This window comes from Podarcis gaigeae (assembly GCF_964106915.1).
Source record: "Podarcis gaigeae genome assembly, chromosome: 5".
In the NCBI taxonomy this organism is placed as follows: Eukaryota; Metazoa; Chordata; class Lepidosauria; order Squamata; family Lacertidae; genus Podarcis; species Podarcis gaigeae.
Window position 1 is genome coordinate 5,137,531 of NC_139681.1, and position 13,851 is coordinate 5,151,381.

General features: G+C 42.2%; 1 protein-coding gene across 5 annotated transcripts in view; it reads right to left on the reverse strand.

The window, feature by feature from the left end:
- PCLO (piccolo presynaptic cytomatrix protein) overlaps nucleotides 1–13,851 on the reverse strand; it is a gene marked incomplete at its 5' end in the record, with an annotated part of 241,011 nt that overhangs the window by 27,196 nt on the left and 199,964 nt on the right. For 2 of the 5 annotated variants that reach the window (XM_083738705.1, XM_083738701.1), the window contains 5 exons: nucleotides 4,050–4,200; nucleotides 8,342–8,524; nucleotides 9,674–9,868; nucleotides 10,252–10,432; nucleotides 11,301–11,372. In XM_083738705.1, coding sequence (XP_083594831.1) covers nucleotides 4,050–4,200; nucleotides 8,342–8,524; nucleotides 9,674–9,868; nucleotides 10,252–10,432; nucleotides 11,301–11,372 — 782 coding nt within the window. Of the gene's footprint in view, nucleotides 1–4,049; nucleotides 4,201–8,341; nucleotides 8,525–9,673; nucleotides 9,869–10,251; nucleotides 10,433–11,300; nucleotides 11,373–13,851 lie in introns of those variants that run through there. The other 3 variants (XM_083738702.1, XM_083738703.1, XR_014564187.1) reach the window with 3 other exon arrangements.

The window sequence follows — 13,851 nt, forward strand, 5'->3', positions numbered from 1 at the left end:
CAAGTAGCTTATGCGCTGTTTAAGACGTGCAAGAATGTTGTTTACGTGGGGCAGAGCGGGGCAAGGCCTTCACATGCAGGGACGGCACATCTCGTTTTTCCATGTGAGTTGAAACAGGAAGTGCTGCCCCTCCCCGCCATGCCTCTTCTGGTTTCTGGTGAGATTTCAGCAAGATCTCACCCGAAATCAGCACTGATCCTGGCACCACTTCTCCAGCAGCAGCAGAGGAAGCTGCTTCATCCCCCCTGATCACAGGGCACTATGTGAATGTCTTTATGTGCGAACTGTGCCTTTGTCTGTGCTCACACATGAACAATTGGCCAGATATTCACTGTACCTTCTCACTTATCTGTAAATTGAAGGATAATTGATATTGGGCAAACATCTGAAGCTGATGCCATTGGAGTAGTTCTGGGTAGAGCAGTGTCACCCTATTTATTAATTATTATTATTATTTTATTTATTAGATTTGTTAGTCGCTTTATCTTGCCCAGGGCAACCCAAAGTGACTTACAATCCAACAAACAGACAGCTGACTCCACTCTACAGAGATTCATAAAAACCAAGAGGAAAAAGAAATATATTAAAAACATCTCACCTACTTCTAAAAGGCCAAATGCCTGGTTATAGAGGGAAGTTTTTGCCTGGTGCCTAAAGATATATAGTGGCGATGCCAGGTGAACCACTCTGTGAAGAGCATCCCATAAACGGAGACCCATCACAGAAAAGGCCCGTTCTTGTGTGGCCAGCCTCTGGACCTCTCGTGGTGGAGGCACACAAAGAAGGGCTTCAAGATCATGATTGCACAGTCTGGCTCCATTCATATGGGAAGAGACGGTCTCACAAATTCTGTATAAACATTTGCTGTCTTGGATTTTACTAATAATCAGGATGTTTTGGTCAACCATATTTCATCATTCCTCTGTTGAGGGATTACCTGATCAATTTTCAGCTCCAATCAGTGTGTGAGCTCAGGCATCTTTCTATAGACATCTTTCCTAGAGGAACTTACTTTCAATATTTTAAAACATTCATCCTCAAGCACTTCCCGAAGCTGTATTATATTAGTAGGGATTAGTATAAAATAATTACAGGCCTGAAGTTGAAAAATATGATTAAAACTTTTTTATTTGACTTCAGGGAATAATTTGTTTTTATCTACAGGCAGCAAGATTAAATATAAATTCTTAATCATATGGAAATTTGCAGCACGAATTGACTTTTCTACTAGAACTACTGAAGAGGAAACTTAAAAGAATAAGATGGATGATTTCTTTTTATCTTCTACTGACTTAGCGTACAAAAGCACTGCTGTCCTATAGCAAATCAAGGAAGACTTAATGCATATAAGTGCTTCTGAAATACAATCTCCTGGGGCCAAGTTTTGACTTTATTCCTTTTACGGACTTTAGAACATAAGGTTACGAGCCAGTTCTTTATAACCAAATGGAATCACTAGAGCAGGAAGTTTGCTGTTCTTCACTGGTACCTAAAACAGACGCATAGACCTTGTTCATTTGTCATATTGAGCAATAGTTAATGGTCTGTCACAATCACACCTTTCTAGTCTGTTCTACTCATCCCTTATTAGCACATGGAGGAAACAGACTACAATAACTAAACCAGGGATTATAGTTTGTTGTGCCCCCAATAAACCAAGGTTTGTTTGAATGAAACAAACCACAATAATAATAATAATAATAATAATAATAATAATAATAATAATTTATTATTTATACCCCGCCCATCTGGCTGGGTTTCCCCAGCCACTCTGGGCAGCTTCCAACAAAATATTAAAATACAATGGTCGGTTAAACATTAAAAGGTTCCCTAAACAGGTCTGCCTTCAAATGTCTTCTAAAAGTCTGGTAGTTGTTTTTCTCTTTGAAATCTGGTGGGAGGGCGTTCCACAGGGCGGGTGCCACTACCGAGAAGGCCCTCTGCCTGGTTCCCTGTAACTTAGCTTCTTGCAGTGAGGGACCCGCCAGAAGGCCCTCAGCGCTGCACCTCAGTGTCCGGGTAAAATGATGGGGGTGGAGATGCTTCTTCAGGTATACTGAGCCGAGGCCGTTTAGGGCTTTAAAGGTCAGCACCAACACTTTGAATTGTGCTCGGAAACGTACTGGGAGCCAATGTAGGTCCTTCAAGACCAGTGTTATGTGATGTCAGCGGCCGCCCCCAGTCACCAGTCTAGCTGCCGCATTCTGGATTAGTTGTAGTTTCCGGGTCACCTTCAAAGGTAGCCCCACATAGAGCGCATTGCAGTAGTCTAAGCGAGAGATAACTAGAGCATGCACCACTCTGGTGTGGTTTGGACGTAATGCTAACCTAGGGATCATAGTTTGTTCATAGCAAACCATTAACTACGATTTTACTATGAAATGTGAAATGGGCCATAGAAGAGAAAGACTTTGCAAGATTATCCAAACTGGGGGAGTAGGGAAGAGAGCAACTGTAACCTATTCTACCCTTATCTCACAAGCCATAGTTCAAGTGGCCATAGTTTACTCCACAGTCCTGCTTCTGAGCCCTCAAACATATTGCCTTGGGAACAAAATAAAGCCTTGCCACTTATTGTGGTCCCCAAATACTGATTAGTTAGTTGATTAATCACTTGGCATTTCCTATGGTCAATAATGATTAGTCAGTTGAGAAGGAAATTTGCATTAGCAGAGTATTTGTCAGCTACTGGCTTATTCATATATTTAATCAGCATAATAAATTCAGTTGATAGCTAGTTTTTCGGAGGGAAATGGGGAGGGTGGCTAGCTCCACCCTCTTCTTTATCTTTCTTCTCCTTCACCCTGGCAGAGACCCTCCTATCCTTGGCATAGCCGAGGATTTGTCTATCTTCTTGCTGCCTTTCCTGCCCCACCATGAAAGGGAGGAAGAAAAATTATTAGTGTCACTTCCAACAATATCAGAATTAGGTCATTTTCAAAAGTGGTGGGTTGGTTTGTTGCTTGTAAAACCTACACATTTTTTACTTAAAAATGTGCATTTCCCCCCACTCTATTCTGCATTAATAAATTGGGTTCAGTATAACATAGGGGAATGGCAGCTTTCCTCATAGGTCCCCCCCCCCCCCGAGTCCCCTGCTCAGGGTTCATTCTAAAACCAAACAACAAAGAAATCAAACTTTAAAAGGTGCCAAGGCCAAAAAAAACCTCTCAACCTGTTTGTATTTGCATGTAATTTTGCAGGCTTAGTCCACTCAGGGTGGACTATTATGCCTGAAAACTTCAACCATTTCTATGAAATGGGGGGAAAGTTATAGCCATTTCAAAAATTCCCAATACAGTGGTACCTTGGGTTCCATATGCTTCAGGTTACATACGCTTCAGGTTACAGACTCCGCTAACCCAGAAATAGTACCTTGGGTTAAGATCTTTGCTTCAGGATGAGAACAGAAATCGTGCTCTGGTGGCGCGGCAGCAGCAGGAGGCCCCATTAGCTAAAGTGGTGCTTCAGGTTAAGAACAGTTTCAGGTTAAGAACGGGCCTCCGGAATGAATTAAGTACGTAACCAGAGGTACCACTGTAGTGAATTTGGGAAGGGAACGAAGCTTCATTTCCCCCCTAGGTGAACTTGGCATTTAGATCCCAGGCCAAACTGAGCAGCCTCCCAAGTGCTTTCGGAGTCTGAACTGAATCTTGTGGTTGTTGCATGCTTCTGTTTCACCAAACTTTTGTCAGAATTCTAGATTGGCATGTGTCTAGATAATATTTGCTATGACATCTGCTATGTTGGCTAATTTTTTCTTTAAAAAAGATATTATTATCACTGCTCTAATTTTCATTGGTTTGATGGCTATATTCTGGGAAAATATACAAAAGTTTAAAATACTGTGTTCAGTGGAACTACAGCTTTAATCCCACCAGTGAACTGTTTAGCACACACATGCATGCAATGATGTTGCACGTAAGTATGTGTTGGGGAAGCAGGGGAGGAAATATGGCAGTTCCTTGAGGGTTAAAGTAGGAACCTCTCATTCGTCTTTCCATGGCTAGTAAAAGCAACAACTTATTACATTTTTTAGAAATTCTTACATTCTCGGAATGGGAAACAGATTGGTGTCCGCAGTGGTGGTACTGCTGCTGCTTCCTTCACTGTCCATGCTGTATCCGCTGCCAAAGGTACTGGCTGAAGAACCAGTGGAGGAGACTGAACTTTCTCCCGGTCGGTGGTTCGTAGGTCTTGCTGTACAGGGTAGGAATGAAGGATTACCAAACAGCCTAGAGAGACATCAGCCTAGAGTGTCAGCAATACAAGTAGCACCTAGCGATTGTGTGAAGTAAGAACAGAAAATTCTCACAAAATGTTGTTCTAAATAGGTTCCGGGAAACCTATTCAACAATACACATCAAGGCTAATTTATAACTGGAAAATACAATTTTAATTTCCTCATAATGGTTTGAAAATTGAAACAATATTCATCTAGCAACAGCAATGACATTGTACAATTAATCCTTACTATTTCTAGACAACAGCTCAAATGTCACACTACTGAAGGCCTTTTGAGAAAGTGTACACAGTAAAAAGGGGGGGGGGGACGACCCCAAATACTGAATCAGGAACACAGATACTAGACAGGCAACATCTTCTCCAGACACCACATAACTACTTGAATATATTTCTCAACTGCAAGTTAAAAGCTTAGAACAAGTTACAGTCTCTGTTTTATTCCAAATATTGACCAAAGGAAACAATACCAGTCCAGCCATGCTGAGTTCACAAATCTCCAACAAAAATATTGGAGAATTTCCCTCACCCACCCACAAATTTATATTCATTTCTTATTTTGATGTCTCCATGCTTGTTACCTTTCTCATTTGGGGCAAATTGAGAAATATGCGAAGCTGCAATGTCATACAAAATAATTCTTGTCAATGATTAACTGCAGCAGTGTACATTTGAGCAACACTATTGCCCAGGACAATACAACACCACTAAAAACTAAAACAGATATTGCGCTTTCTAGAAAATACACATTGATTAATATATGTATATATGTTGTGGGTTGCTGTTGTTGTTTCTTAAAAAATGTGCTCCAGCTACGGCTTATAGGTTTATGATAGTGTATCACAGGTTAGGGCCATGATGCTCCAAAACTTTGCAAACAACTCGTTTCCATATGCTCCAAAGGTTCAGGTCACAGCCCAATACATTTGCCAAATGGGAGTTTTCAGATAAAGCATCTGAGCAATTTCATGAAATTGCATGTCACCTTAGAAAGGTGGGAGAGTACCTAGTGAAAGCAAGAGCACTGAAATGTGACAGCACTCAAACAGGAAAAAGCAGAGCCCAGCGACAGCTACAGATTATTGATGTCTATAGACTGAATAATGGGTTGGCTCTCTGAAAATTGTTTCTTTTTTGGCGGTGACAAAGCCCATTTAATTTTTCTGGGAATTAGGTACTGAGAAGCCTATTACAAAGAAGGTTTATTGAGCAGCAAATTTATTTACAGTATGAAGGATTCTTGCAAAGCAATGACTGAATATGCCAGAGAGGCCCTGGTTTTTGAAACAGCTCTGAACAAGAAAGGATCAGATTGATATGAACTCCCTTCTCCCTGCACAGTCATAATGGTTGTCCTAAAAGCAATTCAGTACCAAAACAAACAAACAAAAAAACCCCAAAAATAAACAAACAACAATCTATATGCAGGGATAAAGCACAGATGTAGGAAAATGCAACTCCAAAAATGCAAAAAGGGACTCTTTCCGTGCTCCATTGCCAGTGAGGTAACCTTGAGAACGTTGATTTAGCGGATGGAGAAGACCTGTGTTCAAATCCCCACGCTGCCAGCCAGGAAGCTGACTGGAAAGTCTTTGAGAGATCACTTTCAGGACCTATTCAGGCTTTACTTGCATGGAGGGACAATGTTAAGGGACAAATGGACTGCTGGGCAACCACTTCAGCCACTGTACCACCCATTGGTCTTCACATGGCATGTGCTGGTTCCTTATGTGTTCAGATGCAAATTCTGCAGTGGAACAACTTTCCTAGATGTGTCGGTTTCTCATGCAATTTAGAAAAGTCCTATTTCCGACTTTAAGCATGAGCTCAAGAACCCACTTATCTGCAGTCATGTTGCCTACAAAATCACTTTCTTATGCCTGATTCTCATATCACCTTTGGACTCTTCTGCTGTAATTTTAATGCACCCGTTTCACGTCATGAATTTTTAGTTTAAAAGAACCTCATATGGTGAGAGCTAGTATTTATGATATCAAGTCACATGATAGTTTTTGGTGGGTTCCTGCCATGGAAAATGCACTCTCTCATCATATGTAGGGTCCGTCAAACAGAATGTTCACCACATGAAACTGATGTGGTAAATTCGCCTTGTGAGAAGTAGCTTGGGGACCAGACTTTAGTTGACAATGATACCCCCTCCCCCAAAAGGGTCCTGACCTAAGTAAAAAGACAATCAATAAATCAATGCATTAGAGGCTAATGATGCTCTTCCACAGTTGGATAAGGACAACACCGAAAGATCTATTCAAAAGAAATTATCTTCTGTAACTTTGACACTGCTTTTGTATCCAAAGCTTGTGTTTGTTGAGTTTGGTAGTCCAAAGAGTGTTTGCCTAGAGAGAGCCAGCCAGTTGATGCGACAGGTGCTCATTCCCTGCAACTCAGAATCCTTTGCATTGTCAGCCTCTCTCCATCTTCCAAGCAGAAGAAACTTTGGTTGCTAAAATAGCTGGTGGGAAGCCCTGGCCTTCTTTTCTTAATGATCACCAAGGAGATGCTATCTTTGAATGCACTGCTTCAGCTTGAAACTAAGACTAGACTCCCACAACCATTCCAGTCCCCCAAGGGGACTGCAGCCACATCATAAGACCAGTGGGAGAAAGATTGAATGTGGATCAGTGGATCACCACAGCCTTTTTCATGTGTCCAGGAGACTACACGAGGGCTTAAACTGGGGAAGGGGAGTAGGCACAAGCACAATGCCTCCACCCAAAATGTCCCCACACAAGCTGGGCACACACACCGCACCCCTGAACTTCTCATGTTGAGTAGAAAGGTCTGAAGAGGCCTTGTAAACACATTGGGCTGGACACACAAGCTTCCTGACCACCAGGAACCTTGATAATGGCTCCAGGACTGCTTGCAGGCATGATCACTTGACTGTACTGACAAATCTCCTTCAGCCCCTCCTGATCAAGAAGGCTGAGGTGGGAGCAGCTATGCTTGGCATGCCTATGCCCACTGCCTAGTTCGAACTCTGGTCATGTTTTTGTCACCCAAATTTCTCTGTCAGGTCCAACGGTGTATTGTGTATCTCCTATTTCAGAGAAATCATTCCATTCCTGGGGTAAGGAGATGTAAAACTTCCCCTTCAGACATGATTGAGAAGAGCTAAGGGAGCATATAACAGGGCTTCTTCTTCTCCTGCCTATGTCTGAAATGGTTCTCAGAGAAATGAACGTGAGAGATACGGAAATTCTTACTGTGAATTTCTATTCCCAGGGTTCCCAGAGGGCAGTCCTGGTAAGAGAACTTGCAGATCTCTCTTGTTCATGCCAGGACTGCTGTCAAGGAACCTCCAGGGAACTAACACTATTGTTTTCACAGTTTACATCCATTGAGCAGCAGTCTCTATCCTTGGCACCCAAGGAGCAGTTTTGTCCTAAAAATTCTCCAAAATCTATGGAAAGGACCATGACTCCTCCTTCTGAGACAAACTAGGAAACTTTTGAATGTAGATGTAGCTTTATGTGTCATGTCAATAGGAACATCATTTCTTCTTCTTCTTCTCCTTCTCCTTCTCCTTCTCCTTCTCCTTCTCCTTCTCCTTCTCCTTCTCCTTCTCCTTCTCCTTCTCCTTCTCCTTCTCCTTCTCCTCCTTCTCCTTCTCCTTCTCCTTCTTCTTCTTCTTCTTCTTCTTCTTCTTCCTTGCTGTGAACTTTCACAGGTGAAAACACACTAGATGTACAAATGATAATGACAACCAATGCTGTGTCCAAGTTGAAATCCCAGTGTGCCATGCTAGTCTTTACTCAAATAAAAAGAATGGTTTAATCATGCTTAAGCAATTTATGTTAAACGCATGCCATTTAGTAGGCAGTGTGAGCCCAGTTAGCCCCATTTTTGTGTGTGCTGCTGGAGCTTCCCTGTCTCAGAACGTTCTATACTTTGGACTCAGCACAATCTTTCAAAATGGGGTTTGCACATTAGCCGTAAGATGGGCCTAGGGTTTTTCAACCCAACCTGAATACCGCAGAGAGGGCTGGAGAGATAAGTTCAATGTGTAAGGATGAATTAGCAGGCATGGCAAGAAGGCATTTGGTTAAGGCTGACTTCTTGGCCATGTCTTTGGGCTCACCTCCTTCAGGCTTGGCCGGTCCATCAGACATCACTTTCCTGAGGGCTAGTTGGCTTTGGTCTTTGTTGTCACTGGCTGGTGAAGGCAGATTGTCAGACTGAGTTCTTTGAATGGGGAGGACTCCTGCTATGCTGTGTCTGTGCTGCTTCCTTGCATGATTAGACTGACCGCTTTTATGTGCTGCTGTGGCAGTGTAGGTGGAATGGAAACCCAGAGTATGTATCCTCAGATGGAACCAGCTTAAATGTTAGTCATGCAAACACAAGTGGGGGGTTTTCTCTTCTGGATTTAAATAGGCAAAGTGTCTTCAGAGACCAAAGAGACACCACATGCACAGCATTAAAGGGTAATTAAACTGGCTGTTTCTTTTTCATTAACAACAATGAAGAAGATGGAGGGAAATTTATTTTCTGCTTTCTGCAATATGCAATGCTGATTATATGGCACACCAAATAATCATGGAGACAAACACAATGACGCTACAGTTGGATTATATTAATTTGCAGGTGACTAAAGCCTCAACCTGTAATTCTGTGACGGGGGGGGGGGGGGTATGTAAAAGTTGTAATTGTACAACCTCACTGCAGACTAAGAACAACAACAAAATCAAACCCACCCCTATATAATGTCACTCTAGCAGAGCTAATGATATGGCTGTTAACATTACCAATATTTCCTCAGTAATTATCTATATGTTAATTTTTGTGCTCCACAAAAATGCTATTGACCTAAGAAAACATCTGTTGCTTCAAATAATCCTGTCCAAAGATTAAAACTGTCAACATTTATCAGCAGTGAACAACCTTTTTCCCGGAATGTCTTATGACATTCTTAAGGTCTTTGAGCTGCAAAGGGTGACATTGCCCAATACGTCTCTTTCTCATTTGCTTCCTAATGTTAGCAATCTGTGTTCCTTGCTAAACTGCAGGATCTTACTTAGGAGGCTGGAAACCAAGTCTATGAAGTTTGAATTATGGTTGAGGCATTTAGTGTCACCAAAGCAACAGCACACAGCAGAATTTTACCACAAGATGTGGACAGACAGTGGACAAATGGAGACCCCAGTAGAGAAACAGCCAGTTCTACTGCATTCTAGGCAAATAAAAGAGGACTTCTAAATAGGAGGAATTATTATATTTATATGGATCTACACACAGACACACACGGAGAGAACACTGAACAGGTGGAACACACATTGTGCTAAGAGCAGAAAGAAAAGCCCAGCCGGGAAAGAGTTGGGGGGGGGGGTGGGAAGCGAAGGAGGGGGGGAGAAGGAAGGCAACAGTTGAACATTAAGCTGCCATGCTGAGGAATTTTATTTGCGTCTTTTACTTGGTTGAAGGCGGAGCTGTTGGACAGCTGCTTCAGCAGCGGCGATGGCTGCCCCAGCATCTTCAAGGTGCGTTTGAGTGACGCTGGTTTTGCTTTGGCTCCGCGAAGGCCCATGAGAGCGCAGGTGTCCTTCAGAGGAAGATTTGGAGCTTCCTGGACTGCTGTGGGACTTCTCAATGGTGGGCACCTGCATATCTGCAGGGGAAATATAATGGTTATCAAAGAGATGCGGGAGACAAAGACAAACTTCAACCTCTATTTATTCTAAGCAATAATAAGCATTGTACAATGCACAAAAGATTATACAAATATTAGAAGAATTGCAAGTTCTGTTTCCCCTGTATTATAATACATGTTGTGCATATCACATAATGCATTATACAGTTACATATGCAAAAACTGATTTATAGATTTTGGGGTGACTCCCCCCCCCCCCCAAAAAAAAAGATTCAGAAATGACAGCTCATTTCTTTGTTTTTAGGTAAAAGTTAATCTAACTAAGCTACTTGGGAAAAATGAAGTTGTAAAAAAGTTATAACCCACACAGTTATAGCACACACAGATAAAATATTTCCTACCCTTTGATGGGTCAGGGAAAATCCCGTGGCTTCTGCTTTTGATGACAGACGGTTTGGGGGATTGCTGGCTGTTCTGTCCAGAGTGGGATTTTCCATGGTCAATGCTTTCACTCTGCTCCTTCAGAGTGTACCACCGGGGAGTATTGTCCAACTGAGAGGCACTAGAAAGCTCAATTAATACCTATGTGAGGATACAGAGAGCAAATTATTTTGTTATTGAACACCTTACAATGTCTGATTCTGATCTGGCTTACGTGCGCGTTAGCTCAAGAGTTTCTCCAGTCGAAACAGTGGTGAATGCTAAACAGACTCCCAGAATTATATACGGCATGCCATATAATAACAGAGACATTTAAAAGCAAAAGCAAAAAGGCTGAGGGCTAGAATAATTTCAATCGTTCCTTTCTTCCTAATGTTTCCATATCTGTTGTCGTCATCATCAATATTATTGTACATGGCGTTTTACAGAATACCGTAAGTAAAAAGACATATTCCTATTCTGAGGCAACTACAAAACATGCATCCACACCGCAAACTTCAACCTTGGAGATTGTAAGTCCTCTAGTCCTCAATAAACTCCGAGTGATTTATATTTGTGGGGTGGATGCACCCCAAGAGCTTTTCTCTTGGCGCAGCAGCCTCTGGAAGAGGAATGGTAGTTGCAACCATAGTTTGTCAATTAAACCAGGGTTAGCGCAAACCATTATTTGCGAAACCATAGTTTGTTTACCAGCCAGTCACAGACCATAGTTTGTTAATTCAGACACCACACCACCATACCATAGGTAAGCTTCCTTAACTATGGTTTATCATGATGTCTGAACTGAGTCGAGTCAGCATCAATTCCCACAATGGCAGCATCTGGAGAAATGCCATAGCCATTGCTGCTGGTTATATCTGTGATTTCCTACCTTTCTCCACAGAAACATGCATCCAAGGAACATCAGAATTACTCATCTGGATGAAAAATGCATCGTATGAGTCTACTCTTAGATTACTACTATGTCAGGCGAGGGAAGGCAGTGAAGCAAGAAATAAGGGATACTCACCTCACCCAGGAAGTCGTTAGAGGAGAATCTATCATAGTCCCAGACAGTAACTTCCAGGGTCTTCTTCTTCAGCTGCAGTTAATATCAAAAGATAATTAATTTCAATCCCCTTCATGAATCTGGCACCGAATCCATAAAGCATGCTTTGCTTGTTGCCATCTGCCGGCACCCCCCCTTCTTTTTCAACATGACAGCCAGGCAATTATTGTTCTCCCATCAACCTTGAACTCAGAAAATTCATTTCGGGTAAAGCTGAAAGTTGATATCAAGACAGATGAGCTCGGCCGAGGTTCTATGCAAGCTTGGAGGAGTTATTTTGCCCAGCTTGGCTGTGCTCCAAATACAAAGCCCACAGTGTGACTTTTAAAAAGTTGATAGCATCTATATGTCTTCCCTCAGTGCTCAGCACCAGTGAGTAGATTTTACTGTGTTCTGGGCAAAGTCAAAATGCATTGGTATTCACAGTGAGACATGGCTGAATAATTTCAAAGAGTGCTTTTCAGATCTTCTCCCTCCTCCTTTATCTTAGGATTGAGGACAAGCATATCAACAGCTATTAAGCCTCAGAGTTTCCTCAGAAGGCTGTGCACATTCAAAGCGAACCTGCATAATATAGTATCTGCCAAAAAGGTAGCAACTGGGATTCAGTCTTTGCACAAACACGGCTTCAAGAAATGTCTCAGATGTTCCCATCCATATACACTATTCAATAGACTAAAGATGAGACATCTTGGACGCCCCTAGTACCTCAAGCTATACCAGTTCAAACAAAATGATGGGTCCATGTAGCCAGCTGTTTGCCAAGAGGTAACTTAACATGTTGCACATAATATTTGGTGAACCAGCCATCACTAATGTCCTGTGAAATGGTGAGGGAAATCGTACTACACTTTTGCCACATGCCTAGAAATCTGCACAAACGGGGAAGTCTTGTAACATGGGCTGGAGCTAATAGAAGTCAGAGTCCAGCAATCTCTGGAGGGCAACAGGTTTCCCACCTCTGACCTATACCAAAAGTCTCTTTGAACAGTCCAAGGCACAGGAAGGGTCTGTAGCTGCCAAAACTCCAGACTGTCCCTCGTTCTGGCTGCTGGAGCAAGCCAGGCCCTAGTTTTATCCAACAGTAGGTGGGCACAGAGGGTGGGGAAAGAAACCAGGAGTTCAGGGGTGGTGACCCTCAAGTCTGGGAGCCAAATGTGATTCCTCAGACTTCTCTATCTGGCCCTTGGAAGTCTCTCCAGGCCCCCCTCGTCATTGGCCTGGCTCTGTACTCCATCTGTTTCTGCCTGCTCAGATGTGTCCTTCAGCTCTGATAAGACCTTGCTCACCTTGGTCTGGATGGAGATGTAGAAAGCGTACTATTGAAGAGAAACAACGCTGGTTGCAATGAACACAGGATGGGGCAGAAATCGCTGCTTCCTTACATCCCTTATTCAGACCACAGATAGCCGCTCACATGACTTGATTATCCGCCACATCAAAATATAGAGAAGGCTAGATTTGAACCCTTCTCCTTTAAGTTTCCTATGTAGAAGGTTTGTTTGTTTGCTTTTGCTGTTGTGGGTATGGAGAAGCATCCAGTCCTTTGAGCTGACACCTGCAGTCTGAAGTGGCAGGTACAGTCCAGCTGTAAGTTTATCACCTCAAAAGAAATTAGATTGCCTTCAAATCCCAACATTGGACAGCTTCCTCCAACTAAAACCACACCATACACCCTTTAATCAAGAATTGTGGGTAAATTTCAGGGCTCTAAAGCAATTTAGAAAGTTTAAATTGTTTCTCTTTCTACTCATTAAGCCTCCATATTTAAATAACTTTGTATATTACCAAACTTTCAGCACAGATGGCTTCATGAAATATGGAAAGTATCATGAGATCATTTACAAATTGGAACATGACCATTCATTAGAAGGCCATCTCAGTATTTTCTTTTTCATTACCTCTTGCAGGTAACACACCAGAACTAGAGCAGATGGCTCCAAAATAAAAAGTATGCTTGCTTTGTTTCACTAATTAGAATTTGCCCCCACTGATTAATCAATAGAACCTTTGTTGACTAATCTAACCATTAAATTAATTAAAAACTTGGAGCCGTAATACACTGACATTTTCCTCCACACAATAAGCTATTACTGAACCACTTATTAGGCACATTCACATTGTGCTGGTTACGACAGAAATCCAAGAAATCAGCCTTTCACTTCTGTCATTGAACCATAACCACTGTCGGGGGCAAACCACTTTTACATGGTCTAGGGAGGGAGCTAAAACACCGACATGGAAACAAAGCGCATTTTAAAATCAGAAATTGTGGGCCAATTGGCTTAACGTCTATTGCAGGAAAACTGGTGGGGGGAAATGTTAGAGATAAAATTACCAAGCACGTAAGAACAAGTCTTGCTGAAGCAGCACCAGCATGGCTTCTGGAAGGCTAAGTCCTGTCTATTACATAACCTATAGCAGTTTTTTGGGAGTGTCAGCAAGTGTACAGATAGGAGATGATTCAGTGGACATTATGCACTTAGACTTTCAAAAAGCTTTTGACAGAGTA